Source organism: Rhinoraja longicauda, chromosome 20 (genome assembly GCF_053455715.1).
Source record: "Rhinoraja longicauda isolate Sanriku21f chromosome 20, sRhiLon1.1, whole genome shotgun sequence".
In the NCBI taxonomy this organism is placed as follows: Eukaryota; Metazoa; Chordata; class Chondrichthyes; order Rajiformes; family Arhynchobatidae; genus Rhinoraja; species Rhinoraja longicauda.
Genome location: NC_135972.1, coordinates 3,094,531 through 3,117,865, shown reverse-complemented (window position 1 = coordinate 3,117,865; position 23,335 = coordinate 3,094,531). Strand labels below are relative to the sequence as shown.

At 48.3% G+C, this 23,335-nt stretch overlaps 1 protein-coding gene across 5 annotated transcripts in view; it reads left to right on the top strand.

Annotated features, from left to right (window-relative positions):
- Nucleotides 1-23,335, top strand: part of iqsec3a (IQ motif and Sec7 domain ArfGEF 3a) — a 253,682-nt gene that overhangs the window by 64,725 nt on the left and 165,622 nt on the right. For all 5 annotated transcript variants that reach the window (XM_078416738.1, XM_078416737.1, XM_078416741.1 and 2 more), the window contains exon 2: nucleotides 17,051-17,131. In XM_078416738.1, coding sequence (XP_078272864.1) covers nucleotides 17,051-17,131 — 81 coding nt within the window. The remainder of the gene's footprint in view (nucleotides 1-17,050; nucleotides 17,132-23,335) is intronic.

The window sequence follows — 23,335 nt, the reverse complement described above, 5'->3', positions numbered from 1 at the left end:
TGCTGCAGCGTTTCGGTGCTCATCCCACTCTTCACCGGTAGACGAGCGACTTACCTCTCACCTCTGTCAGGGATGATGGTTCATTTATTTTTCAAATATTTCTCTTAATGGTTTTTTAATCAGCCACCGTTACTTTCAGGTCTCATTGGATTGGGAGCTTGGTAAACGAGTCTGCCACTGTGATTATAAACGTCGGATTTATTGCCATCAAGTACTGTGGAGTCCCAGTCTCAAGTGTTTATTTGATAGGTGCAACAGTCTAACACTAATAAAGCACATTATCATTCAGAGGTAGAGAGATTCAGGGAGGCAAATGGAGCAGGCATCATTGACATTTTGTTCTCTCAAGTGCACCGCTTAATTGATTCTTCGTTTTAGCCTGCAATCCACGGAACATTTTTCTCTTCAGTGTTTTGATGTTTTTTATTTGTGGTGATTATGTAGAGGCCCAGGGATGCTATAACATAGAAGGCTTGCATTTTTAGTCCTCAAAACTCTTTGCTAACCACAGCTTCAGAGAAACATACTCAGTAAACCAACTTGGCAACTTCATGAGAATATAGAATAGCACAGCACAGGAACAGGTCCTTCGGTCCACAATGTCTTCCTGAAATATGAAGCCTATGGAAACTAATCTGATTGTGAATGATCAGTCATGATCACATTGAATGGCAGTGCTGGCTCGAAGGGCCGAATGGCCTCCTCCTGCACCTATTGTCTATTGTCTATAATCCCTTCTTTAGTTTCTATAGGCTTCATATTTAGAGAGTGTTGGCTATAAGGAAAGATTGGATATCCTTTCCATATCCTTCTATCATGCATGGTCCATATCCTTCATATCTACATATCCTTCGATAAGTAGGGTTGCCAACTTCCTCACTCCAAAATAAGGGACAGAGGGTGACGTCACCGCCCCGCGCCCCACGTGACCTCACTCAGCCAGCGGCCACGTGCTCCCGCTCCACTAATGGCGGCCGCCCGGGCCGGGAGCACGTGGCCGCTGGCTGGGTGAGGTCACGCGGGGCGCGAGGCGGTGACGTCATCCTTTGTCCCTTATTTGTGAGTGAGGAAGTTGGCAACCCTATTACTAAGGGACAAGGGCGGTCCCGTACGGGACAAGCTAATTTAGCCCAAAATACGGGATGTCCTGGCTGATACGGGACAGTTGGCGACCCTTTGCATAAGTGCTCCATATCCTTCTATCATGTGTATTCATACGATTATCTACAAGCCTCTTGAACACCTCCATTCTATCTACATCCCCCACCATTCCTGGCAGTGTAATCCAGGCATCCACCATTCTCTGTGTATTTTTAAAAAAACGCCCGGCACATCTTTAAACGTTCTCCGTAACCCGTAGCTACGCCCTCAAGTATATGACATGTCCACCCTGGAAAAAAGCTCTGACTGTCTTCTCTGTCCATGACTCTTATAAATTTACGTACATCCATCAGGTCTCCCTTCAGCCTCCAAACACTCCAGAAGAAACAATCCAAGTTTCCAACCCAACCTTTCCTTGTAGCCAACACTCTCTAATCCAGGCAGGCTCCTGATAGACCTCTTCGGCACCCTCTGCTAAACCTCCGAGGCCTTCCTGTAATGGAGCGATCAGAACCGCACATAATATCGTTGCTAGCCTTGTGGCTCATATGACTCAGATAGTAGATGACAACAATGATTTGGCTTAACCTAGCACAGTGCAGAATGTAATGCAGAAAAGCAAGCTAATGGATTGAATCATAGAAAGAGATATCAGAAGAAATTGGCTTTGGGGAGTATATCAATGGGAGACGGAAAGGAAGTGGTTGAAAGTTTTAGGGAAGAAATTCCAGGGCTTAGAATCTCAGCAGCTGGTTACAGAGTTAAGGATGGTGTGAGTGTGCAAGGAGCAGAGTTGGAGATCGCTTGAAGGCAGCGTGGTGGCAGGAGACTAAAGAGAGAGTGTGGGCGGAGGCATGCGATTCTGACAAAGAACCTTCAACCTGAAACATTAGCTCTGTTTCTCTGATGAATGCAGGCTCACCTACTGGATGTTTCCAGCATCTTACGGTAGTTCAGTCTCGAAAAGCATGGATGAGAGTTTCAGCAGCAGCTGAGCTGAGGACAAGTCAGGGTCAGGTGAAGTATGGAGGCTGAAATATGACTTGGCTTAACCGAGCACATTCTTGGATATGAAGACTCATATGACGGTGTGAATCTCTGTGATGGTACGAATCTCATACAAGGGCCAGGCATCAAACCGAGGGTGCGAATTCAGCCTGAAGTGGTTACCTGAAATACACACCAAGGCCAGGAAACCAAGATTAAAAGCAAACACAAAGTGCCAGAGGAACTCAGCACAATGGGAAATGGACAGATGATGTTCGGATCGGGACCGTTCTTCAGTCTGATTACAGTGGGGGGGGGGGGGGGGGGGGGGGAGAGGGAAGAGGAGAGTCCCGACCTGAAATGACTCCTTCACGGATGCTGCCTGACCCACTGAGTTCCTCCAGCACTTTGTGTTTTTTTCAAGATTCCAGCATAACCAAGATTAAAAATCTGAACTGGTGGTGGGACTAAAGGTGAACGCAGCCTGATACCACTTGCCTTTAACATTTGGTAGGTGTGGTGTGCGTTTCATGGAGAGCTTCATTGTCTGCCATGGCTCGGTGTTGCCCATTGTAAATACCTGCGATATCTGCCAAGTGTTCCAAATGGGTCTGTAACAGGTAATTTAATGTTAAAGGTTTCATGGGCATCTGTCATAGAATTGTTCCAGCCTCCTGTCATTCCCTGCCTACTCTCACACAACGAGACTACATCAGATCCAAGAATTATTTCATTTGGCGTTTTTTTCTTGGCATCTAGAATTTCTACTGTCTATCATAATAACAAAGAAAAATGCAGATTTTTGCAATAAGATTAAATTGCTTTTGGAATTTTTATTTGGCATTGTATTCCTGTATTTTTGAAAAAATGATTCATTCCAAGGGATGGGGCCTTGGCAGGCGGAGACAGCATTTAATTAGCCTTGAGACGATGGCATCACAAAATGCTGGAGCAACTCAGCAGGACAGGTAGCATCTAGGAGAGAGGGAATGGGTGATGTTTCGGGTCGAGACCCTTCTTCAGACGATGGCGATGAGCTGCCTTTTGTTGAACTGCTGCGGGGCGCCAACTATCTCACTCCCAAATACGGGATAAGGTGACATCACCTCACCCAGCCAGCAGCGGCCACGTGCTCCCGCTCCACCAATGGCGGCCGCCCGGGCCGGGAGGTGGGTTGCTAAGCAACCTCCGTTAGGCGAACACACTCGGCCCCGCTCATCGAACACACTCCGTTAACCTACACTGTCCCGGCCTAGGCCGTGTAGGCTAACGGAGTGTGTTCGGGGAGAGGGGCCGAGTGCTATCCAACCTTCATTTAGCTGCCCGCGGGCCTAATACGGGACAAGGGCAGTCCCGTACAGGACAAACCAATTTAGCCCAAAATACGGGATGTCCAGGCTAACACGGGAAGGTTGGCGACCCTAGCTATCCTTGGGTTCCTTGCAGGAAACATGTTCCCAATGTTGGGGGAGTCCAGAACCAGGGGCTACAGTTTAAGAATAAGTGATAGGCCATTTAGAACGGAGATGAGGAAAAACTTTTTCAGTCAGAGAGTTGTAAATCTGTGGAATTCTCTGCCTCAGAAGGCAGTGGAGGCCAATTCTCTGAATGCATTCAAGAGAGAGCTCTTAAGGATAGCGGAGTCAGGGGGTATGGGGAGAAGTCTCAGCACACAACATCAAAGATGGAAACCTCCTCCTGATTAGAACCTACTGTCCACTTTCATCTGATAAGCTGTGATGCTCCAAGTTGATCCATGTCAAACAAGACTAGGAAGGAACTCTGACCTCCCAAGGGTTGCCAACTATCTTACTCCCAAATACGGGACAAGGTGACGTCACCGCCCAGCGCCCCACATGACCTCACCCAGCCAGCGGCCATGTGCTCCCGCTCCACCAATGGCTGCCGCCCGGGCTGGGAGTTGGGATGCTATGCAACCTCCATTCGGCGAACGCACTTGGCCCCGCTCCCCGAACACACTCCTACACTGACTAGCCTACACTGCCCCCGCCAACAGCGGCCCCCGGGGCTACACTGCAGGCCTACAGTGTCCGGCCCTGCAGTGTCCGGGCCTGCAGTGTCCAGGCCTACAGTGTCCGGGCCTGCAGTGTCCGGGCCTACAGTGTCCGGGCCTACAGTGTCCGGGCCTACAGTGTCCGGGCCTACAGCGCCCCCTGGGCCTAATACGGGACAAGGGCGGTCCCGTACGGGACAAACCAATTTAGCCCAAAATACGGGATGTCCCGGCTAATACTGGACAGTTGGCGACCCTAAACCTCCCCCTCGCACGGCATAGACGTACTCTGTCTGGGGACCTAATTACACTAATGGAAGGATACAGATAAATAGTGCCACTGGAGGTGGGGGGGGGAAAGATTTAACAGGAACCCGAGGGGCAACCTTTCCACACAGAGGGAGGTGGGTATGTGGAACGGGCTGGAAGAGGAGGTAGTTGACGCAGGTACTGTAACAGCTTTTGAACAGGTACAGTACATGAATAGGAAAGATTTAGAGGAATATGGATCAAACACAGGCAGGTGGTCAGCCATAGGTGGGCCACCTTGGCCAGCATGGGCAAGTTGGGCTGAAGGGCCTGTTTCCGTGCTGTATGACTCTCTGACTCTATGAAACACACTGCTAAGGACAAGAAAGAACTTGCTTGCCGATCGTATAACGTTATCTGAATGACTGGCTTGAGATTTCCTCCCACACTCCAAAGACGTGCAGGTTTGAGGGTTAATTGGCTTGGTAAATGTAAAAATTGTCCCTAATGTGTGTAGGATAGCGTTAATGTGCAGGGATCGCTGGTCGGCGCGGACCCGGTGGGCCGTAGGGCCTGTTTCCGCGCCGTGTCCCTAAACTAAAAGGACCCCCTCTGATTCTCCCAGCAATGTTGGTTTTTATTTCTGATGATGCCATCTTCCCTTGCCCCCCTCTTGAAACGCCATAAGCAGGGACTGATTTCGGAAACATGTTTGATCAGACAGTGTTCCCCAGGTGGAGCCGAGCCACAGCTGTGTCAATACTCCTGCTGATATCTTTATTTAGAACAGATTTGAAATCACTATTTGTTCTTTTAATCGTAACCAGCAGTGCATAACCAGTGTAACATGTGCATTGTCCAGCTGTCTTAATATCATGCATTGCTTCCTTCTGTCCGGCCTTACCGTTCATAGGACACCGCTTGGCCGCCCCTGTTTAGATTTGCTCTGCTCTGTTCATGCGCTGGCCCACATGCCCTGACTTAAAGCATTGAAGCATTCAAGCATTTCAGAGTCCTGGAGTGGCGTATCTGTGCTGAGTAGGCTCACCAACTGTCCCATATTAGCCGGGACATCCCGTATTTTGGGCTAAATTGGTTCGTCCCGTACGGGACCGCCCTTATCCCGTATTAGTAGGGTTGCCAACTTCCTCACTCCCAAATAAGGGACAAAGGGTGACGCCACCGCCCCGCGCCCCACGTGACCTCACCCGGCCAGCGGCCACGTGCTCCCGCTCCACCAATGGCGGCCGCCATTGGTGGAGCGGGAGCGCGTGGCCGCTGGCCGGGTGAGGTCACGTGGGGCGCGGGGCGGTGACGTCACCCTTTGTCCCTTCTTTGGGAGTGGGGAAGTTGGCAACCCCAGTGCTGAGTGATTCTCACTGCAACACCAGCAGGGTTTACACTTACTCTTCATGGTACTCAGATTCATACGGTCCAGAAATTATATTGGAGCTGTACATACGATGAACAAAGTACCTACAGGGTGGCACGGTGGCACAGCGGTAGAGTTGCCGCCTTAAAGCGCCAGAGACCCGGGTTCGACCCTGACTACGGATGCTGTCTGTACAGAGTTTGTAGGTTCTCCCCGTGATCCGCGTGGGTTTTCTCCAGGATCCCTGGTTTCTTCCCACACTCCAAAGAGGTATAGGTTTATTGGCCCTTCAGCCCACCGAGTCCACGCCGACCAGCGATCCCCGCACATTAACACTATCCCACACACATACAAGGGACAGTTCACATTTATACCAAGCCAATTAACCTACAAACCTGTACGTCTTTGGAGTGTGGGAGGAAACCGAAGATCTCTGAGAAAACCCACGCAGGTCACGGGGAGAACGTACAATCTCCGTACAGACAGCACCCGTAGTCGGGATCGAACCCGGGTCTCTGGCGCTGTAAGGCAGTAACCCTTTTATTTGCATGCCGCCCTTTTGTACTTGCACAAGTACATGCACAAGTGCGAAGTAACATCATCCCAGTGTGCAAAATACAGCTTTTCAGCATTGTAGCATAACATAGTGTCATAGAGTCACAGAGTGATACAGCGTGGAAACAGGCCCTTCAGCCCAACGTGCCCACACCGATCAACATGTCCCAGCTACACTCCTCCCACCTGCCCGCATGTGGTTCATATCACTCCAAACCTGTCCTATCCATGTACCTGTCTAACTGTTTCCTAAACGTTGGGATAGTCCCCGACTCAACTACCTCCTCTGGCAGCACGCTCCATACACCCACCACCCTTTGTGTGAAAAGGTTACCCCTCAGATTCCTATCAAATCTTTTCCCCTTCACCTTAAACCTATGTCCTCTGGTCCTTGATTCACCTACTCTGGGCAAGAGACTCTGTGTATCTACCCGTCTGAAGAAGGGTCTCGACCCGAAACGTCATCCATTCCTTCTCTCCTGAGATGCTGCCTGACCTGCTGAGCATTTTGTGAATAAATACCTTCGATTTGTACCAGCATCTGCAGTTATTTTCTTACACTGTGCATCTACCCGATGTATTCCTCCCATGATTTTACACACAGTTCCAGAGAAAATGTCCAATGTATGCAATGCAACGCCAAATTCTCTCAAATATATTAAAAGACTTTCTTACATCTGTACATGTCTTATTCTGAGATCTCTGCCTTCTCTTTCCATTTCAATTCTGTCACTTGCTACAAAAATAATCTCCATCCTGTCGATGTAGAGTTTGCTGCCAATATATTTTTGGCCGGTCGTTTTGTATTATTTCACGCGTTGACAATCTCTAGGCTAGTTTTTCACCGGGCTTGTTTTTCTCCTGCCATGGCTTTTACAGTCCTCTCCGTCTCAGCCGGCATCTCGGACTTGCTCCCATTAATCATGAACTTCACAGACTCTCGTCACAGATGAAGTCACCTCATGTCCTTCAAATTGTCACCCTCAATAGCTGTGATTATTCTCCATCCTTATCAGCGCTGGTGCTCAATTAACCAGCGCAGCATGCATAGGTGGATGCACTTGACCAGTGCAGCATGCATAGGTGGATACACTTGAAGTAGGCACAGCTGAGCTAAAATGTGTGCATATCTTTATTCCCTTTATCGACTACCTCTCTGGGACTTTCTGCAAAATATCATTGCCACCCAGTGTGCAGGTGGTCACATTGCATTAATGGGGAGACTGTCATCTTTCACACACAATATTACAAACACCAATCAGCCAAAACATTATGACCACCGACAGGCGAAGTGAATGACATTGATTATCTTGTTACAATGGCACCTGTCAAGGGGTGGGATATATTAGGCAGCAAGTGAACAGTCAGTTCTTGAAGTTGATGTGTTGGATGCAGGAGAAATGGGCAGGAGTAAAGACCTGAGCGACTTTGACAAGGGCCAAATTGTTATGGCCAGACGACTGGGTCAGAGCATCTCTGAAACAGCAAGGCTTGTGGGATGCTCCCGGTCAGCAGTGGTGAGTACCTACCGACAGTGGTCCGAGGAGGGACAAACCACAAACCGGCGACAGACAGGGTGTTGGGCGCCCAAGGCTCATCGATGCGTGAGGGCAACGAAGGCTATCCCGTCTGGTCCGAACCCACAGAAGGTCGACTGTGGCACAAGTCACAGAAAATGTTAATGGTGGTCACGGGAGGAATGTGTCACAATACACAGTGCATCGCACCCTGCTGCGTATGGGGCTGCACACGGAGGACCAACAGCATATTAGGCAGGTGGTCATAATGTTTCGGCTCATCAGGTCATAATGTTTTGGCTCATCGGTGTATGTAACATTGTAAAATGGAGAACAAATCTTAGGAGGTGGAGAGATCACAGGGAAATGAAAAGGAGGATCTGTTCTTAAAAAGTCAATCCACGTTCTGTTGTAAGCAATTGTCCCAATCAGCAATATTTCACACAAGAGATTTCTGTTTAGTTTATCGGTAGGTGCAGTGATAAGCTTTTGTTGCGTGCTAACCAGTCAGCGGAAAGACAATACATGATTACAATCGATCCATTTACAGTGTCTCAGAGTATAGATACAGGTTTGGTGCCAGGTAAGGCCAATCATGGATCATCCGAGGGCCACCGATGAGTAGATAGTAGTTCAGCACTGCTCTCTGGTTGTGGTGGGATGGTTCAGTTGCCTGATTCCCAGTTATCCAGTTGATTCCGATGACTGGGTAAATCAGGAGTAACATTCAAGTGTTAGTTACGGCTGCTTCATGATACTCAATAAAGGACACAAAGTGTTGGAGTAACTCAACAGTCAGGCAGCATCTCTGGAGAACCTGGAGAAGGCGATGGGAAACTACGGAAACGTCACTTATCTGTGTTCTCCACAGATGCTGCTTGACCTGCTGAGTTACTTTGTGCCCTTTCATCTAATAACCAGCATCTGCAGTTCATAGTCCGAGGGACGGACAGAAGATTCTGTGGCAGCAGGAGGGACTTGAGGATGGTCTGTTGCCTCCCTGGTGCCAGGGTTCAACACATCACAGACCGGCTTCAGAAAATCCTAGCGAGGGAAGGCGATCAACCTGAAGTCGTTGTGCACGTGGGCACGAATGACGTCGGGCGGAAGAGGAAGGAGGTGCTACAGCGGGAGTTTAGAGAGTTGGGAAAAACGCTGAGAAGTAGGACGTCGAAGGTAGTTATCTCTGGACTGCTACCGGTACCTCGTGCTGGTGAGGCCAGGAACAGAGAGATAGAGGGTATGAATTTATGGCTGAGGGACTGGTGCAGAGAGCAGGGATTTAGATTTCTGGACCACTGGGATCTCTTCTGGGCTAGGGGTGACTTGTACAAAAGGGACGGGTTGCATCTTAACAGCAGGGGGACAAACATTCTGGCAGGCAGGTTTGCTAGTGTGACACCTGTGGCTTTAAACTAAGTAGTGGGGGGGAGGGGTTAACAAATTGTGAATATGAAGATGAGGTAAAAGGGAATACAGGAGATATTGCAAAAGACTCTCGGAAGAATGGGAACAGAAGTTCTAGAGCGGAAAAGAAATTAAGGGCAGGGCCAATTGTGAACGATGTGAGAGGGGAGGTAAATACAGAAGTTAAAGTGTTGTACTTAAATGCGCGTAGTATAAAAAATAAAGTGGATGAGCTTGAGGCTCAGTTAGTCATGGGCAAGTATGATGTTGTAGGGATCACTGAGACATGGCTACAAGAGGACCAGGGCTGGGAACTGAATATTCAGGGGTACACAACGTATAGAAAAGACAGACAGGTGGGCAGAGGGGGTGGGGTTGCTCTGATGGTAAGGAATGATATTCATTCCCTTGCAAGGGGTGACATAGAATCAGGAGATGTTGAATCAGTATGGATAGAAATGAGAAATTGTAAGGGTAAAAAGACCCTAATGGGAGTTATCTATAGGCCCCCAAACAGTAGCCTCGACTTAGGGTGCAAGTTAAATCAGGAGATAAAATTGGCGTGTCAAAAATGTAATGCTACGGTGGTTATGGGAGATTTCAACATGCAGGTAGACTGGGAAAATCAGGTTGGCAATGGACCCCAGGAAAGAGAGTTTGTAGAGTGCCTTCGAGATGGATTCTTAGAACAGCTTGTACTGGAGCCTACCAGGGAGAAGGCAATTCTGGATTTAGTGTTGTGTAATGATCCTGATCTGATAAGGGGACTAGAGGTAAAAGAGCCATTAGGAGGCAGTGATCACAACATGATAAGTTTTACTCTGCAAATGGAAAGGCAGAAGGGAAAATCGGAAGTGTCGGTATTACAGTATAGCAAAGGGGATTACAGAGGCATGAGGCGGGAGCTGGCCAAAATTGATTGGAAGGAGGCCCTAGCAGGGAAGACGGTAGAACAGCAATGGCAGGTATTCCTGGGAATAATGCAGAGGTTGCAGGATCAATTTATTCCAAAGAGGTGGAAAGACTCTAAGGGGAGTAAGAGACACCTGTGGCTGACGAGGGAAGTCAGGGACAGCATAAAAATTAAGGAGAGGAAGTATAACATAGCAAAGAAGAGTGGGAAGACAGAGGATTGGGACTCTTTTAAAGAGCAACAAAAGTTAACTAAAAAGGCAATACGAGGAGAAAAGATGAGGTACGAGGGTAAACTAGCCAATAATATAAAGGAGGATAGCAAAAGTTTTTTTAGGTACGTGAAGAGGAAAAAAATAGTCAAGGCAAATGTGGGTCCCTTGAAGACAGAAGCAGGGGAATTTATTATGGGGAACAAAGAAATGGCAGACGAGTTAAACCGTTACTTTGGATCTGTCTTCACTGAGGAAGATACACACAATCTCCCAAATGTTCTAGGGGCTGGAGAACCTAGGGTGATGGAGGAACTGAAGGAAATCCACATTAGGCAGGAAATGGTTTTGGGTAGACTGATGGGACTGAAGGCTGATAAATCCCCAGGGCCTGATGGTCTGCATCCCAGAGTACTTAAGGAGGTGGCTCTAGAAATAGTGGAAGCATTGGAGATCATTTTTCAATGTTCTATAGATTCAGGATCAGTTCCTGTGGATTGGAGAATAGCAAATGTTATCCCACTTTTTAAGAAAGGAGGGAGAGAGAAAACGGGTAATTATAGACCAGTTAGTCTGACATCAGTGGTGGGGAAAATGCTGGAGTCAATTATAAAAGACGAAATTGCTGAGCATTTGGATAGCAGTAACGGGATCGTTCCGAGTCAGCATGGATTTACGAAGGGGAAATCATGCTTGACAAATCTACTGGAATTTTTTGAGGATGTAACTAGGAAAATTGACAAGGGAGAGTCAGTGGATGTGGTGTACCTCGACTTTCAGAAAGCCTTCGACAAGGTCCCACATAGGAGATTAGTGGGCAAAATTAGGGCACATGGTATTGGGGGTAGGGTACTGACATGGATAGAAAATTGGTTGACAGACAGAAAGCAAAGAGTGGGGATAAATGGGTCCCTTTCGGAATGGCAGGCAGTGACCAGTGGGGTACCGCAAGGTTCGGTGCTGGGACCCCAGCTATTTACGATATACATTAATGACTTAGACGAAGGGATTAAAAGTACCATTAGCAAATTTGCAGATGATACTAAGTTGGGGTGTAGTGTGAATTGTGAGGAAGATGCAATAAGGCTGCAGGGTGACCTGGACAGGTTGTGTGAGTGGGCGGATACATGGCAGATGCAGTTTAATGTAGATAAGTGTGAGGTTATTCACTTTGGAAGTAAGAATAGAAAGGCAGATTATTATCTGAATGGTGTCAAGTTAGGAGGAGGGGGAGTTCAACGAGATCTGGGTGTCCTAGTGCATCAGTCAATGAAAGGAAGCATGCAGGTTCAGCAGGCAGTGAAGAAAGCCAATGGAATGTTGGCCTTCGTAACAAGAGGAGTTGAGTATAGGAGCAAAGAGGTCCTTCTACAGTTGTACCGGGCCCTGGAGGGACTGCACCTGGAGTACTGTGTGCAGTTTTGGTCTCCAAATTTGAGGAAGGATATTGTTGCTATGGAGGGCGTGCAGCGTAGGTTCACTAGATTAATTGCCGGAATGGCGGGACTGTCGTATGTTGAAAGGCTGGAGCGATTGGGCTTGTATACACTGGAATTTAGAAGGATGAGGGGGGATCTTATTGAAACATATAAGATAATTAGGGGATTGGACACATTAGAGGCAGATAACATGTTCCCAATGTTGGGGGAGTCCAGAACAAGGGGCCACAGTTTGAGAATAAGGGGTAGGCCATTTAGAACGGAGATGAGGAAGAACTTTTTCAGTCAGAGGGTGGTGAAGGTGTGGAATTCTCTGCCTCAGAAGGCAGTGGAGGCCAGTTCGTTGGATGCTTTCAAGAGAGAGCTGGATAGAGCTCTTAAGGATAGCGGAGTGAGGGGGTATGGGGAGAAGGCAGGAACGGGGTACTGATTGATAGTGATCAGCCATGATCGCATTGAATGGCGGTGCTGGCTCGAAGGGCTGAATGGCCTACTCCTGCACCTATTGTCTATTGTCTATTGTCTATTGTATCTACTTCATTAGTCAGGTGAATGGCATGGTAGGCTTTATTTTTCCTCACTTGCGTGAGTTTCTTTCTGTTCTTAATAGAAAATAGAACAGTAGAGAACAGGAGTGGGTCCTTCAGCCCACAATGTCTGTGCTGAACATGATGCCAAGTAAAATGAATCTCCTCTGCCTTCATGTCATCCATATCCGTTTGGAAAGGAGATGAGGAGGAATTTCTTCAGCCAGAGGGTGGTGGATCTGTGGAATTCTTTGCCACTGACGGCGGTGGAGGCCAAGTCAGTGGGTATTTTTAAAGCGTCAATTGATGGATTCTTCATTAGGAAGGGTGTCAGAGGTTACGGAGAGAAGGCAGGAGAACTGAGGGAGAAATAGATCAGCACTTCATCAAATGGCAGAGCAGCCTCGAAGGGCTGAATGGCCTAATTCTGCCCCTTTGTCTTATGACCCTATGATCAATAACTCCATTCCCTGCACATCCATGTGCCTATCCAAAGCCTCTTGCTATTGCATCTGCCTCCACCAGTGTGTCCCAGGCACACACCACCCTCTGTGTTTAACGATAAATCTTGCCCAGCATCTCCTTTGAACGTTGCCCCTATCACCTTAAAGCTTTTCCCTTCTAATCTTTGACATTTCCAAAAGGCCTCTCATAGAAACATAGAAAATAGGTGCAGTAGGAGGCCATTCGGCCCTTCGAGCCAGCACCTCCATTCAATATGATCATGGCTGATCATCCACAATCAGCACCCCGTTCCTGCTTTCTCCCCATATCCCTTGATTCCGTTAGCCTGAAGAGCAGTAGTTCAAGGCAATGGCCCACCAACAACATCTCAAAGGCAATCAGGAATGGGCATTAAAAGTTGTTTGAGGGCACTGACAGAAACCAAAGCATGCTAAAGGACGAGAACTTTCATCCACTAAACTACTGAGAAGACAGAGTGCTGGAGTAACTCAGCGGGTCAGGCAGCATCTCTGGAGAACATGGATAGGTGACGTTTCAAATCAAGACCCTTTTTGCAGTAACCTGTAAACTACTAAGGCTGTGTCAATAGAAATTTATAAAAATAAGACTGGCAGATTCTGATTGTATGGAGCATTTAAAGGATATGGACTAAAAGTGAGAAAGGAGACTCAGGCATTGAATGGCAAAATAAATGCAAGAGGCTCAGTCCTTACTCTATCAGTTCATATCTACATCTCAAACCAAGCAGAAAAAAGCCAGAAAATGACAAGCCTTCCTATCTGAGCAAACAAGTCATTCAACTTTCAATCTACATTTGTCGATATTTTTCCTGCTGGAAATAAACAATTCCATCTGCCCTGCTCTTCTTGATTATAAAATTTCATTCCAAACACTTTCCAGATGTTGACAATATTGCCGCAACGCCAGAGAAGATTTTTGTCAGTACAACCTAATAAGAACAGAAAACAGGACATCTGCCCATAAGATATAAGATGTAGAGGCAGGAAAGAAAAAAACAGTTGAGATTGTTTGTGTGGGGGACGGGGTTGGGGGGGCATGGGGGGGCTTTCTGTTTACACGAAACTCAGGAATATGACCATTGGCCCACTATGTCCATGCCAACCAAGATGCCACTTTAACTGATCCCATCTGCCATCACATGATCCATATCCATTAAACATTGCTATCGAAGGTAGACACAAAATGCCGGAGTAACTCAGCGGAACAGGCAGCATCTCTGGAGAGAAGGAATGGGTGACGTTTCGGGTCGAGACCCTTCTTCAGACTGATGTCAGGGGAGGGAGTGGGTTTTGTGTCTGCCTTGTAGCATTTGTAACATCTTGTGTCTGCCTTCGATTTAAACCAGCATCTGCAGTTTTTTTTCCTAAACATTGCTATCATATTTGTTTCTACCATCAACTCTGGCAGCACTATTCCCTGCACTATGTGCACCAAAAAATTGGCTTGTTCATTTTAAACTTTTTCACTTTAACATTAAACCGCTAGTATTTGTCATATCTCTTCTTTTAGCTAATAATCTCCAGTCCAGGCAACATCCTGTTGAAGGTAGACACAAAATGCTGGAGTAACTCAGCAGGACAGGCAGCATCCCTGGAGAAAATGACGTTTTGGGTCGAGACCCTTCTGAGTTCTTTGTGTGCCACTGAGTTACTCCAGCATTTTGTGTCTACCTTCGATGTAAACCAGCATCCGCAGGTCTTTCCTACACATCCTGGTGAAACTCTTCGAACCCCTCAAAAGCCTCCATGTCCTTCCTGTAATGTGCAGTCCAGAACTGCACATATAATACTCCAAATGTGGCCTCATCAAAGTTTTATACGGCTAAAACACGGCTTACAAACTTTTATCCTCAGTGCCCTGATCAATGATTGTTTACATACATTGAATAATTAGTTGTTGTTTATTATGGTGTCTACTAGGTACTGCATTAATATATCTGTAGTGCTGCTACAAGAAAGAATGTCATTGTTCAGTTTCAGGACATATGGCAAGAAACCACTCTTGACACTTGAGTTACCACTAGGGTTGCCAACTGTCCCGTATTAGCCGGGATATCCCGTATTTTGGGCTAAATTTGTTTATCCCGTATTGATGCCATCTGCCATCACACGATCCATATCCATTAAACATCGCCCTTGTCCCGTATTAGGCCCGGGGGGGGGGGGGGGCGCTGTAGGCCCGGGGGGCACTGTAGGCCCGGACGCTGTAGGCCCGGACACTGTAGGCCCGGACACTGTAGGCCCGGACACTGTAGGCTCAGACAGTGTAGGCTAATGGAGTGTGTTCGGGGAGCAGGGCCGAGTGTTAGCGTAACGGAGGTTGCATAGCAACCCGCCTCCCGGCCCGGGTGACCGCCATTGGTGGAGCGGGAGCACGTGGCCCCTGGCTGGGTGAGGTCACGTGGGGCGCGGGGCGGTGACGTCACCTTGTCCCTTATTTGGGAGTTAGAAAGTTGGCAACCCTAGTTACCACTTACATGGAGCTATGGACCTGCACCTAAAGAGCCCTCTGTATATCAATTTCCCCATGGCAATAACTTTATGCACTTCTATCAGGTGTCCTTTCAACCTCCGACACTCCAGAGAAAACAATCCGAGTCCGTCCAACCTTTTCTCATGACTAATATCGTGTAATCCAGGCAGCATTCTGGTAAAACTGGACCCTCTCCAAAGCCTCCACATCCTCCTGCAATGGGCCAGATTTGTTGACATCTGCTGCCATATTATCTAATCTTGAAGCCTATCATGGTTTACCATTTTCTCCCTCTATTGATTGGATTTGATGTGTGTAAGAGGGTTTGAAATTTTGTACTCATTTTGTGAACAATTAATTTTCTCTTTACGCTAAAGCTGATTTGGGTACTTGTAGAAAGAGTGGGAGATACAGCACTAATATCCTTTAGATCTTAAGTAAGCTGAACACATAAAGCTACTGGATAACTTGCCATGTTGAATATTGTACATCTGGAAATCTCATTGTGCTTTCAATTCATATCTAGAGTTGGTGTCTTCTTGTGACCACAGTGCTTTGAGTTACACAGTTAAACTAACATGGTTTCGTTTAATAAGAGAGGTTGGCATGCAGTAGTGGAATGATTTTGACATTTTATTCTGCCCTACCAATTTGCCTCAGCACTGACCTTTCAAAGAGCAATTTTGAATGCATCAACATTGCCATTTCTCCCATTACTTATTGTTCTGCTTTTTCCCCAAGAGAATCTCACAAATTATACCAATTAAGAGCTGACACTGACTGCTCGAACCTCCTTTCTTCAGAGATGAGGCCTCACTCAGCCTGCCATTATGGTCTAGAATGTAAAACACAAAGTGCTGGAGTAACTCAGTGGGTCAGGCAGCGTCGTTGGAGAGAATGGACAAACGCTGTTTCTGGTTGGCAGACGTCTGTCCATTCCCTCCACAAATGCTGCCTGGCCCGATGAGTTCCTCCAGCACTTTTTGTTTTGCTCCAGATTCCAGCACCTGCAGTCTCTTGTATCTCTCTTGGTGGTGTTAGTTTGACCCAGGTAAGTGGGGAACCGTGCCAGTTTTATCATCTCCCTCAGGTTGTGAGACGCAAGGAACTGCAGGTGCTGCAATCTGGGGCAAGCAACACAAACTGCTGGAGAAACTCAGTGGGACAGGCAACGTCTCTGGAGAGAAGGAGTGGGTGAGGTCTCGGGCCGAGACCCTTCTTCAGACTGAAAGTCAGGGGAAAAGGGAAATGAGAGATATACCTGTAGATGATGACGTTGAGAGATACAGAACAAATAAATGAAAGGCGCGCAAAAAAAGTAACAAGGATAAAGAAAGCAGGCCATTGTTAGCCATGATCACGATGAATGGCGCTGCTGGGTCGAAGGGCCGAATGGCCTCCATCTGCACCTATTTTCTATTCTATTCAATTGTAAGCTGTAGCTAGGTAAGACTAGAAGCTGGTGTGACTTGGGTGGGGGAGGGATGGAGAGAAAGGGAATGCAGGGGTTACTTGACGTTAGAGAAATCAATAATCATAGCCCTGGGTTGTCAGCTACACGTGCAACATGCGATGATAAATATTGACCACCCCATATAGTCTCCACGGATGCTGCCTGACCCGCTGAGTTCCCCCAGCACTTTGATTTGTGCAGCCACAGTTTGCGTTTCTCTCTCTGTCGGACATCTATGATTTGTAAGCTCACTGTTCTAATAAATTCACCTTGGCAACTTGTTTATCTTTATCTAGTAACGCACAAGAACGAGATTAATGTCTATTTTCTGCCATCTCCTCCTACAGACATGAGAACGTTTTGCATCAGTTCTGTTGCCCAGCAGCCGAAGCGGATCAGAAACTACCCTCCAGTGCTCAGTCTTCCAGGTACGTGAAGAGATTTTATATTTGCCAATTAAGTGGATGGCTGGCAGGAGATAAAATGAAGGAATCAGCGGTAGCTTGTGATGTGAGCGGCCCGTCACTATCCAGAATGTAACTACACTCTGACATTAATAAATCAATTCACATTCTCTGCTGCTGCACTCCATGATGTTCAGGCAGGGTCATGTTGGGCTGCTTCTGAAACCTCGACGTGAAGCAAAGTTCGTGTTACTTAGTCAAGCTTCAGGGACGCAGCATAGAAACAGGCCCATCATCAGCCCACCAACCGGGTCCACGCCGACCAACTGGTGGCACTTGTTATCCCACTTTCCCATCCATTCCCTACACACTACGGACCATTTCATAGGGGGCCAATTGCCCTGCAGACCCGCACGTCATTGAGATGTGGGTGGAAACCGGAGCACGGTTGGGGCGGCACGGTGGCGCAGCGGTAGAGTTGCTGCCTTACAGCGAATGCAGCGCCGGAGACCTGGGTTTGATCCTCACTACGGGTGCCGTCTGTACGGAGTTTGTACGTTCTCCCCGTGACCTGTGTGGGTTTTCTCCGAGATCTTCGGTTTCCTCCCACACTCCAAAGATGTAGGTTAATCGGCTTGGTAAATGTAAAAATTGTCCCTAGTGGGTGTGGGATAGTGTTAATGTGCGGGGATCGCTGGTCGGCGCGGAATCGGTGGGCCGAAAGGGCCTGTTTCTGCGCTGTATCGCTAAACTAAACTAAACCCGGAGGAAACCCAGGCGGTCACAGGGAGTAGGTGCAAAGTCCACGCACGGGCAGCAGCCGAGGTCAGGATGGCACCCTGGTACCTGGTGTTGTGAGGCGGCAAGTCCACCAGTGGCACCACAATGTTATTGTGTTAGTGTCGCTGTAATCTCGAGCTGCAAGTTGGGGTGATATGGGGGTGTGACGTCACTCTCCCAGCTTCATTTGCTCTGCAAGCAGTTCATGGCAGGACGATACTCTGTTGGGTTTAGGGTTGCCAACTATTTCACTCCCAAATACGGGACAAAGGGTGACGTCACCGCCCCGTGCCCCACGTGACCTCACCCAGCCAGCGGCCACGTGCTCCCACTCCACCAATGGTGGCCGCCCGGGCCGGGAGGCTGGTTGCTACGCAACCTCCGTTAGGCGGTGCCTGGGCCTACACTGTCTGCAACTGCTGCAGCCCCCGGGCTACAGTGTCCGGGCCTACAATGTCCAGGCCTACAGTGTCCGGGACTACAGTGTCCGGGCCTACAGTGTCCGGGCCTACAGTACCCGGGCCTACAGTGCCCGGGCCGACAGTGACCATGCCTACAGTGTCCAGGGGTACAGTGTCCGGGCCTACAGTGTCCGGGCCTACAGTGTCCGGGCCCACAGTGTCCGGGCCCACAGTGTTCGGGCCTACAGTGTCCGGGCCCACAGTGTCCGGGCCCACAGTGTCCAGGCCCACAGTGTCCGGGCCCACAGCACCGTCCGGGCCTAATACGGGACAAGGGCGATCCCGTACGGGACAAACCAATTTAGCCCAAAAGACGGGATGTCCCTGCTAATGCGGGACTGTTGGCGAGCCTAGTTGGGTTTGAAATCTATCACTTTGACATTGCGTACTGTGGCTGCCATGTTGGCACGCTCCGTCCACACGCTGCGTTGGATAATGGGAATTGCCGACTGAGGGCTCAGCTGGTTAACTGGGTTTGAAATTGAACTATATAGATTGAAAAGGTCCTATTACAGTATTTGTCTTTGTTTAACAGAGTAAAAACAGCCAGGAATTCCTGTCCTTCATTGTTACCCAGTGGCCACTGATGATAGTGGGTACATTTGCTGTTGTGGAAAGCAAGGGCATACTGACTGAGAATATCAAAATCAGCAATGCTGGGCTCAGAGTGGAAGAATGGTCACTCTTGGGAGGCTCCTGGCAGAACATCTGCCCCATTAGAACTTAACAAGGGTTTGATGGGATCAGAAAAGAGAACAAGAGGGAGGACATGGGCAGAAAACATAGATCAGAAGATCGACTCAAAATGCTGGAGTAACTCAGCGAGACAGGCAGCATCTCTGGAGAAAAGGAATGCGTGACGTTTTGGGTCATGACCCTTCTTCAGATGAAGAGGAAGGGTCTCCACCCGAAACATCACCCATTCCTTCTCTCCAGAGATGCTGCCTGTCCCGCTGAGTTACCAGCTTTTTGTGTCTATCTTCGGTTTAAACCAGCATCTGCAGTTCCTTCATACACATAGAACATAGAACAGTAGCACAAAAATAGGCCCTTCGGCCCACAATGTTTGTGACATGATTAGGGTTGCCAACCTTCTCACTCCCAAATTTGGGACAAGGTGATGTCACCGCCCCGCACCCCATGTGACCTCACCCAGCCAGCGGCCACGTGCGCCCGCTCCACCAATGGCGGCTGCCCGGGCTGGGAGACAGGTTGCTACGCAACCTCCGTTAGGCAGCACCCGGGCCTCCGGACCTACAGTGTCTGGACCTATACTGTCCGGACCTATACTGTCCGGACCTACACTGTCCGGGCCTACACTGTCCGGGCCTACACTGTCCGGGCCTACATTGTCTGGACCTATACTGTCCGGGCCTACACTATCCAGGTCTACAGTGTCCGGGCCTATAATATCTAGGTCTACAGTGTCTGGGCCTACACTATCCAGGTCTACAGTGTCCGGGCCTATGATATCCAGGTCTACAGTGTCCGGGCCTACACTATCCAGGTCTACACTGTCCGGGCCTACACTGTCTGGACCTATACTGTCTGGGCCTACACTATCCAGGTCTACAGTGTCCGGGCCTATAATATCTAGGTCTACAGTGTCTGGGCCTACACTATCCAGGTCTTCAGTGTCCGGGCCTACAGCGCCCCCAGGCCTAATACAGGACAAGGGCCGTCCCGTACAGGACAAACCAATTTAGTCCAATATACAGTTGGCAACCCTAGACATGGTGCCAAGACCAACTCTTATCTACCTGCACATGACCCATTTCCCTCCATTCCCTGCATATCCATGTGCCCATCCAAAGCCCTCTTACATGTCACTATTGTTTCTGCCGCTACATTCCAGGCACTCACCTCCCTCTGTGTAAAAAACAACTTGCCTAGCACATCTCCTTTAAACTTTGACCTTCTCACCTGAAAGCTACGGCCTCTAATATTTGATATTTAGTTGGAAAAAGGTTCTGACTGTCTAGGGGAGAATGCTTTTTAAAAATGTTTGTGAGGTAACTTTCAATATAACAGTGATTTAACGTAGGTTCTGCTACGTGATGTCTGAGGCAGGTGTCTGAACAATGCAATGAAAGTAATGACACTGGTCCCTTATAATCATGACACTAATAATACAAACATCTCACTCTTCAGATATTGTTTGGGCACGACACATGAAAATGTTAGCGTATATCAAACATAAATATGACGACTTTTTTTTAAAAACTCTGGAAAATGCTTCTCCTCCACATTCAGTTGGTTGAATGGAGACCAGAGGACATGGTTCTGAATTGCCTGTTGTACCATCCCTCAGCATAGAGTGATATACACCCATCAGCCAAAACATTATGACCATTGACAGGTGAAGTGAATAACATTGATTATCTTGTTACAATGGCACCTGTCTAGGGGTGGGATCTATTAGGCAGCAAGTGAACAGTCAGTTGTTGAAGTTGATGTGTTGGATGCAGGAGAAATGGGCAGGAGTAAAGACCTGAGCGACTTTGACAAGGGCCAAATTGTTATGGCCAGACGACTGGGCCAGAGCATCTCTGAAACGGCAAGGCTTGTGGGGTGCTCCCGGTCAGCAGTGGTGAGTACCTACCGGCAGTGGTCCGAGGAGGGACAAACCACAAACTGGTGACAGGCAGGGTGTTGGGCGCCCAAGGCTCATCGATGCGCGAGGACAATGAAGGCTATCCCGTCTGGTCCGAACCGACAGAAGGTCGACTGTGGCACAAGTCACAGAAAATGTTAATGTGGTCACGGGAGGAATGTGTCACAATACACAGTGCATCGCACCCTGCTGCGTATGGGGCTGCACACGGAGGACCAACAGCATATTAGGCAGGTGGGCATAATGTTTTGGCTGATTGGTTTATTTCCCAACCAGAAGCGGGATATCTCTTTTAATGAACCCAGTCAATTGGGTGACTGTTGATTGTAGTTGTCAACCCATTCCAAAGGTCCACCATTTTCTGGAAAAAAAAGTCCATTGTTTGGCCCCAGCATTTTGTGTCTATCTTTGGCACAAAACAGGCATCTGCAGCCCCTTTTGTATTACATTTCATTCCATGTCCTGATATTTAACTTGGATGTAGGGTTATCCACTTACATGTAGTGTCTGTCCGATCCTCCCAAATATATTTACCTTGCATTATCTGTCAACTGGAATAGCATTCATTCATCTCCATCATAGATTATGCTTTGAATCTTTACTTCTGTATCACTAATGATAACTTAAGATGCTTGATAATGGAAATGGATCTAGCAGCCCGCCCCCTTTCCAACCTACCTAAGCATTCAGTATAACAGGGCATGAGTCTAACATAAAGGGCGGCACTGAGGTGTGTCTGGTAGAGGCGCTGCCTCACAGCACCAGAGACCCGGTTTCGATCCTGATCTTGGGTGCTCTCTGTGTGGAGTTTGCACGTTCTCTCTGTGACCGCATGGGTTTCTTCCAGGTGCTCTGGTTACCTCCCACATCCTAAGGACGTGCAGGTTTGCATGTTAACTAGTCCTCTGCACATTACCCCTGGTGTGTAGGGAGTGGATGAGAAAGTAGTATAACGCAGAACCAGCGTGAACGGGTGATCGATGGTCGGCATGGACTCAGTGGGCCGAAGGGCCTGTTTCAGTTGCTTGTGTTGGAAGAGACCTGATGCCAAAGCTCTGGCATTTATTGTCCAGTCAATCTCCGAATACCGATGGAGATTTGGACATTTGTATGCTGAGGTTTTGGTCTGAACACTGCTTAACACCGCAAAACTCCACAAAGTAAATGTGATAATCACAGAATCTTTTACTATCTGAAAGAGTGTGATGGTTTGACAGTCGGCAGTGCGGGCCAACCTGGAGATAAAGCTGAGCTTAAATTTCTGGCTTGTGATTAGGGCAGGCTGAAGGATTGGGATTTGTACCCAGGGCTCGAGAGCTGGGTTCAGGACCAGCTTCAAGAACTGGGCTTGCCATTAGTGGGCGCAGGCAGGAGGAAGGCCTCAGTCGAAGGGATATGGGTGGGCATCAGGCTTGTGACAATCAGAGGAGGTGAAGGCCAGACTACCAATGCCTGGGGGTGGTTTCGTCATCTACCTTTGGCGAGAGCTGTAAAAGTATAACATACTAGAAAGAGGTACAGGAAAAAAAAACAGACGCTGGTTTAAATCGAAGGTAGACACAAAATGCTGGAGTAACTCAGCGGGTCAGGCAGCATCTCGGGAGAGAAGGAATGGGTGACGTTTCGGTTGAAACCCTTCTTTAGTCTGAAGAAGGGTCTCGACCTGAAACGCCACCCATTCCTTCTCTCCAGAGATGCTGCCTGACCCTCTGAGATTTGTGTTTACCATGTTAGAAAGTGGGACAGGTAAACGTTTCACAGAAAGATCCTCCATTAGATCTGGAAATGTGGGAAAGCAAGTTGGGGCTCGGGGGAGGTGTGAGGGTTTCTTCACTTTCATGGTGTTGCGATGAAGATTGGATTGATTGATTGAATTGATTGAAAGATTGATTGAAAGATGCAGCATGGAAACGGACCCTTCGGCCCATCGAGTCCACGCTGACCATCGATCACCTGTTCACACTAGTTCTATATGATCCCACTTTCTCATCCACTACCTACACACTTTGCAGAGACTAATTGACTTGCAAGTCTGCATATATTTGGGATGTGGGAGGAGACCGGAGCACCTGGAGAACGTGCACACTACACACGGACAGCGCCCGAGGTCAGGATCGAACCTGGGACTCTGACGCTGTGAGACAGCAGCATCGGCTTCACCACTGTGTGCGGTCGGGAAAGGAGTTAAAGGTGGGATGTGGCGTTCATCTTAACAGAAGAACGGTGGTAAGTAGGGTTGCCAGCTTCCTCACTCCCAAATACGGGACAAGGTGACGTCACCCAGCCAGCGGCCACGTGCTCCCGCTCCACCAATGGCGGCTGCCATTGGTGGAGCGGGAACATGTGGCCGCTGGCTGGGTGAGGTCACGTGGG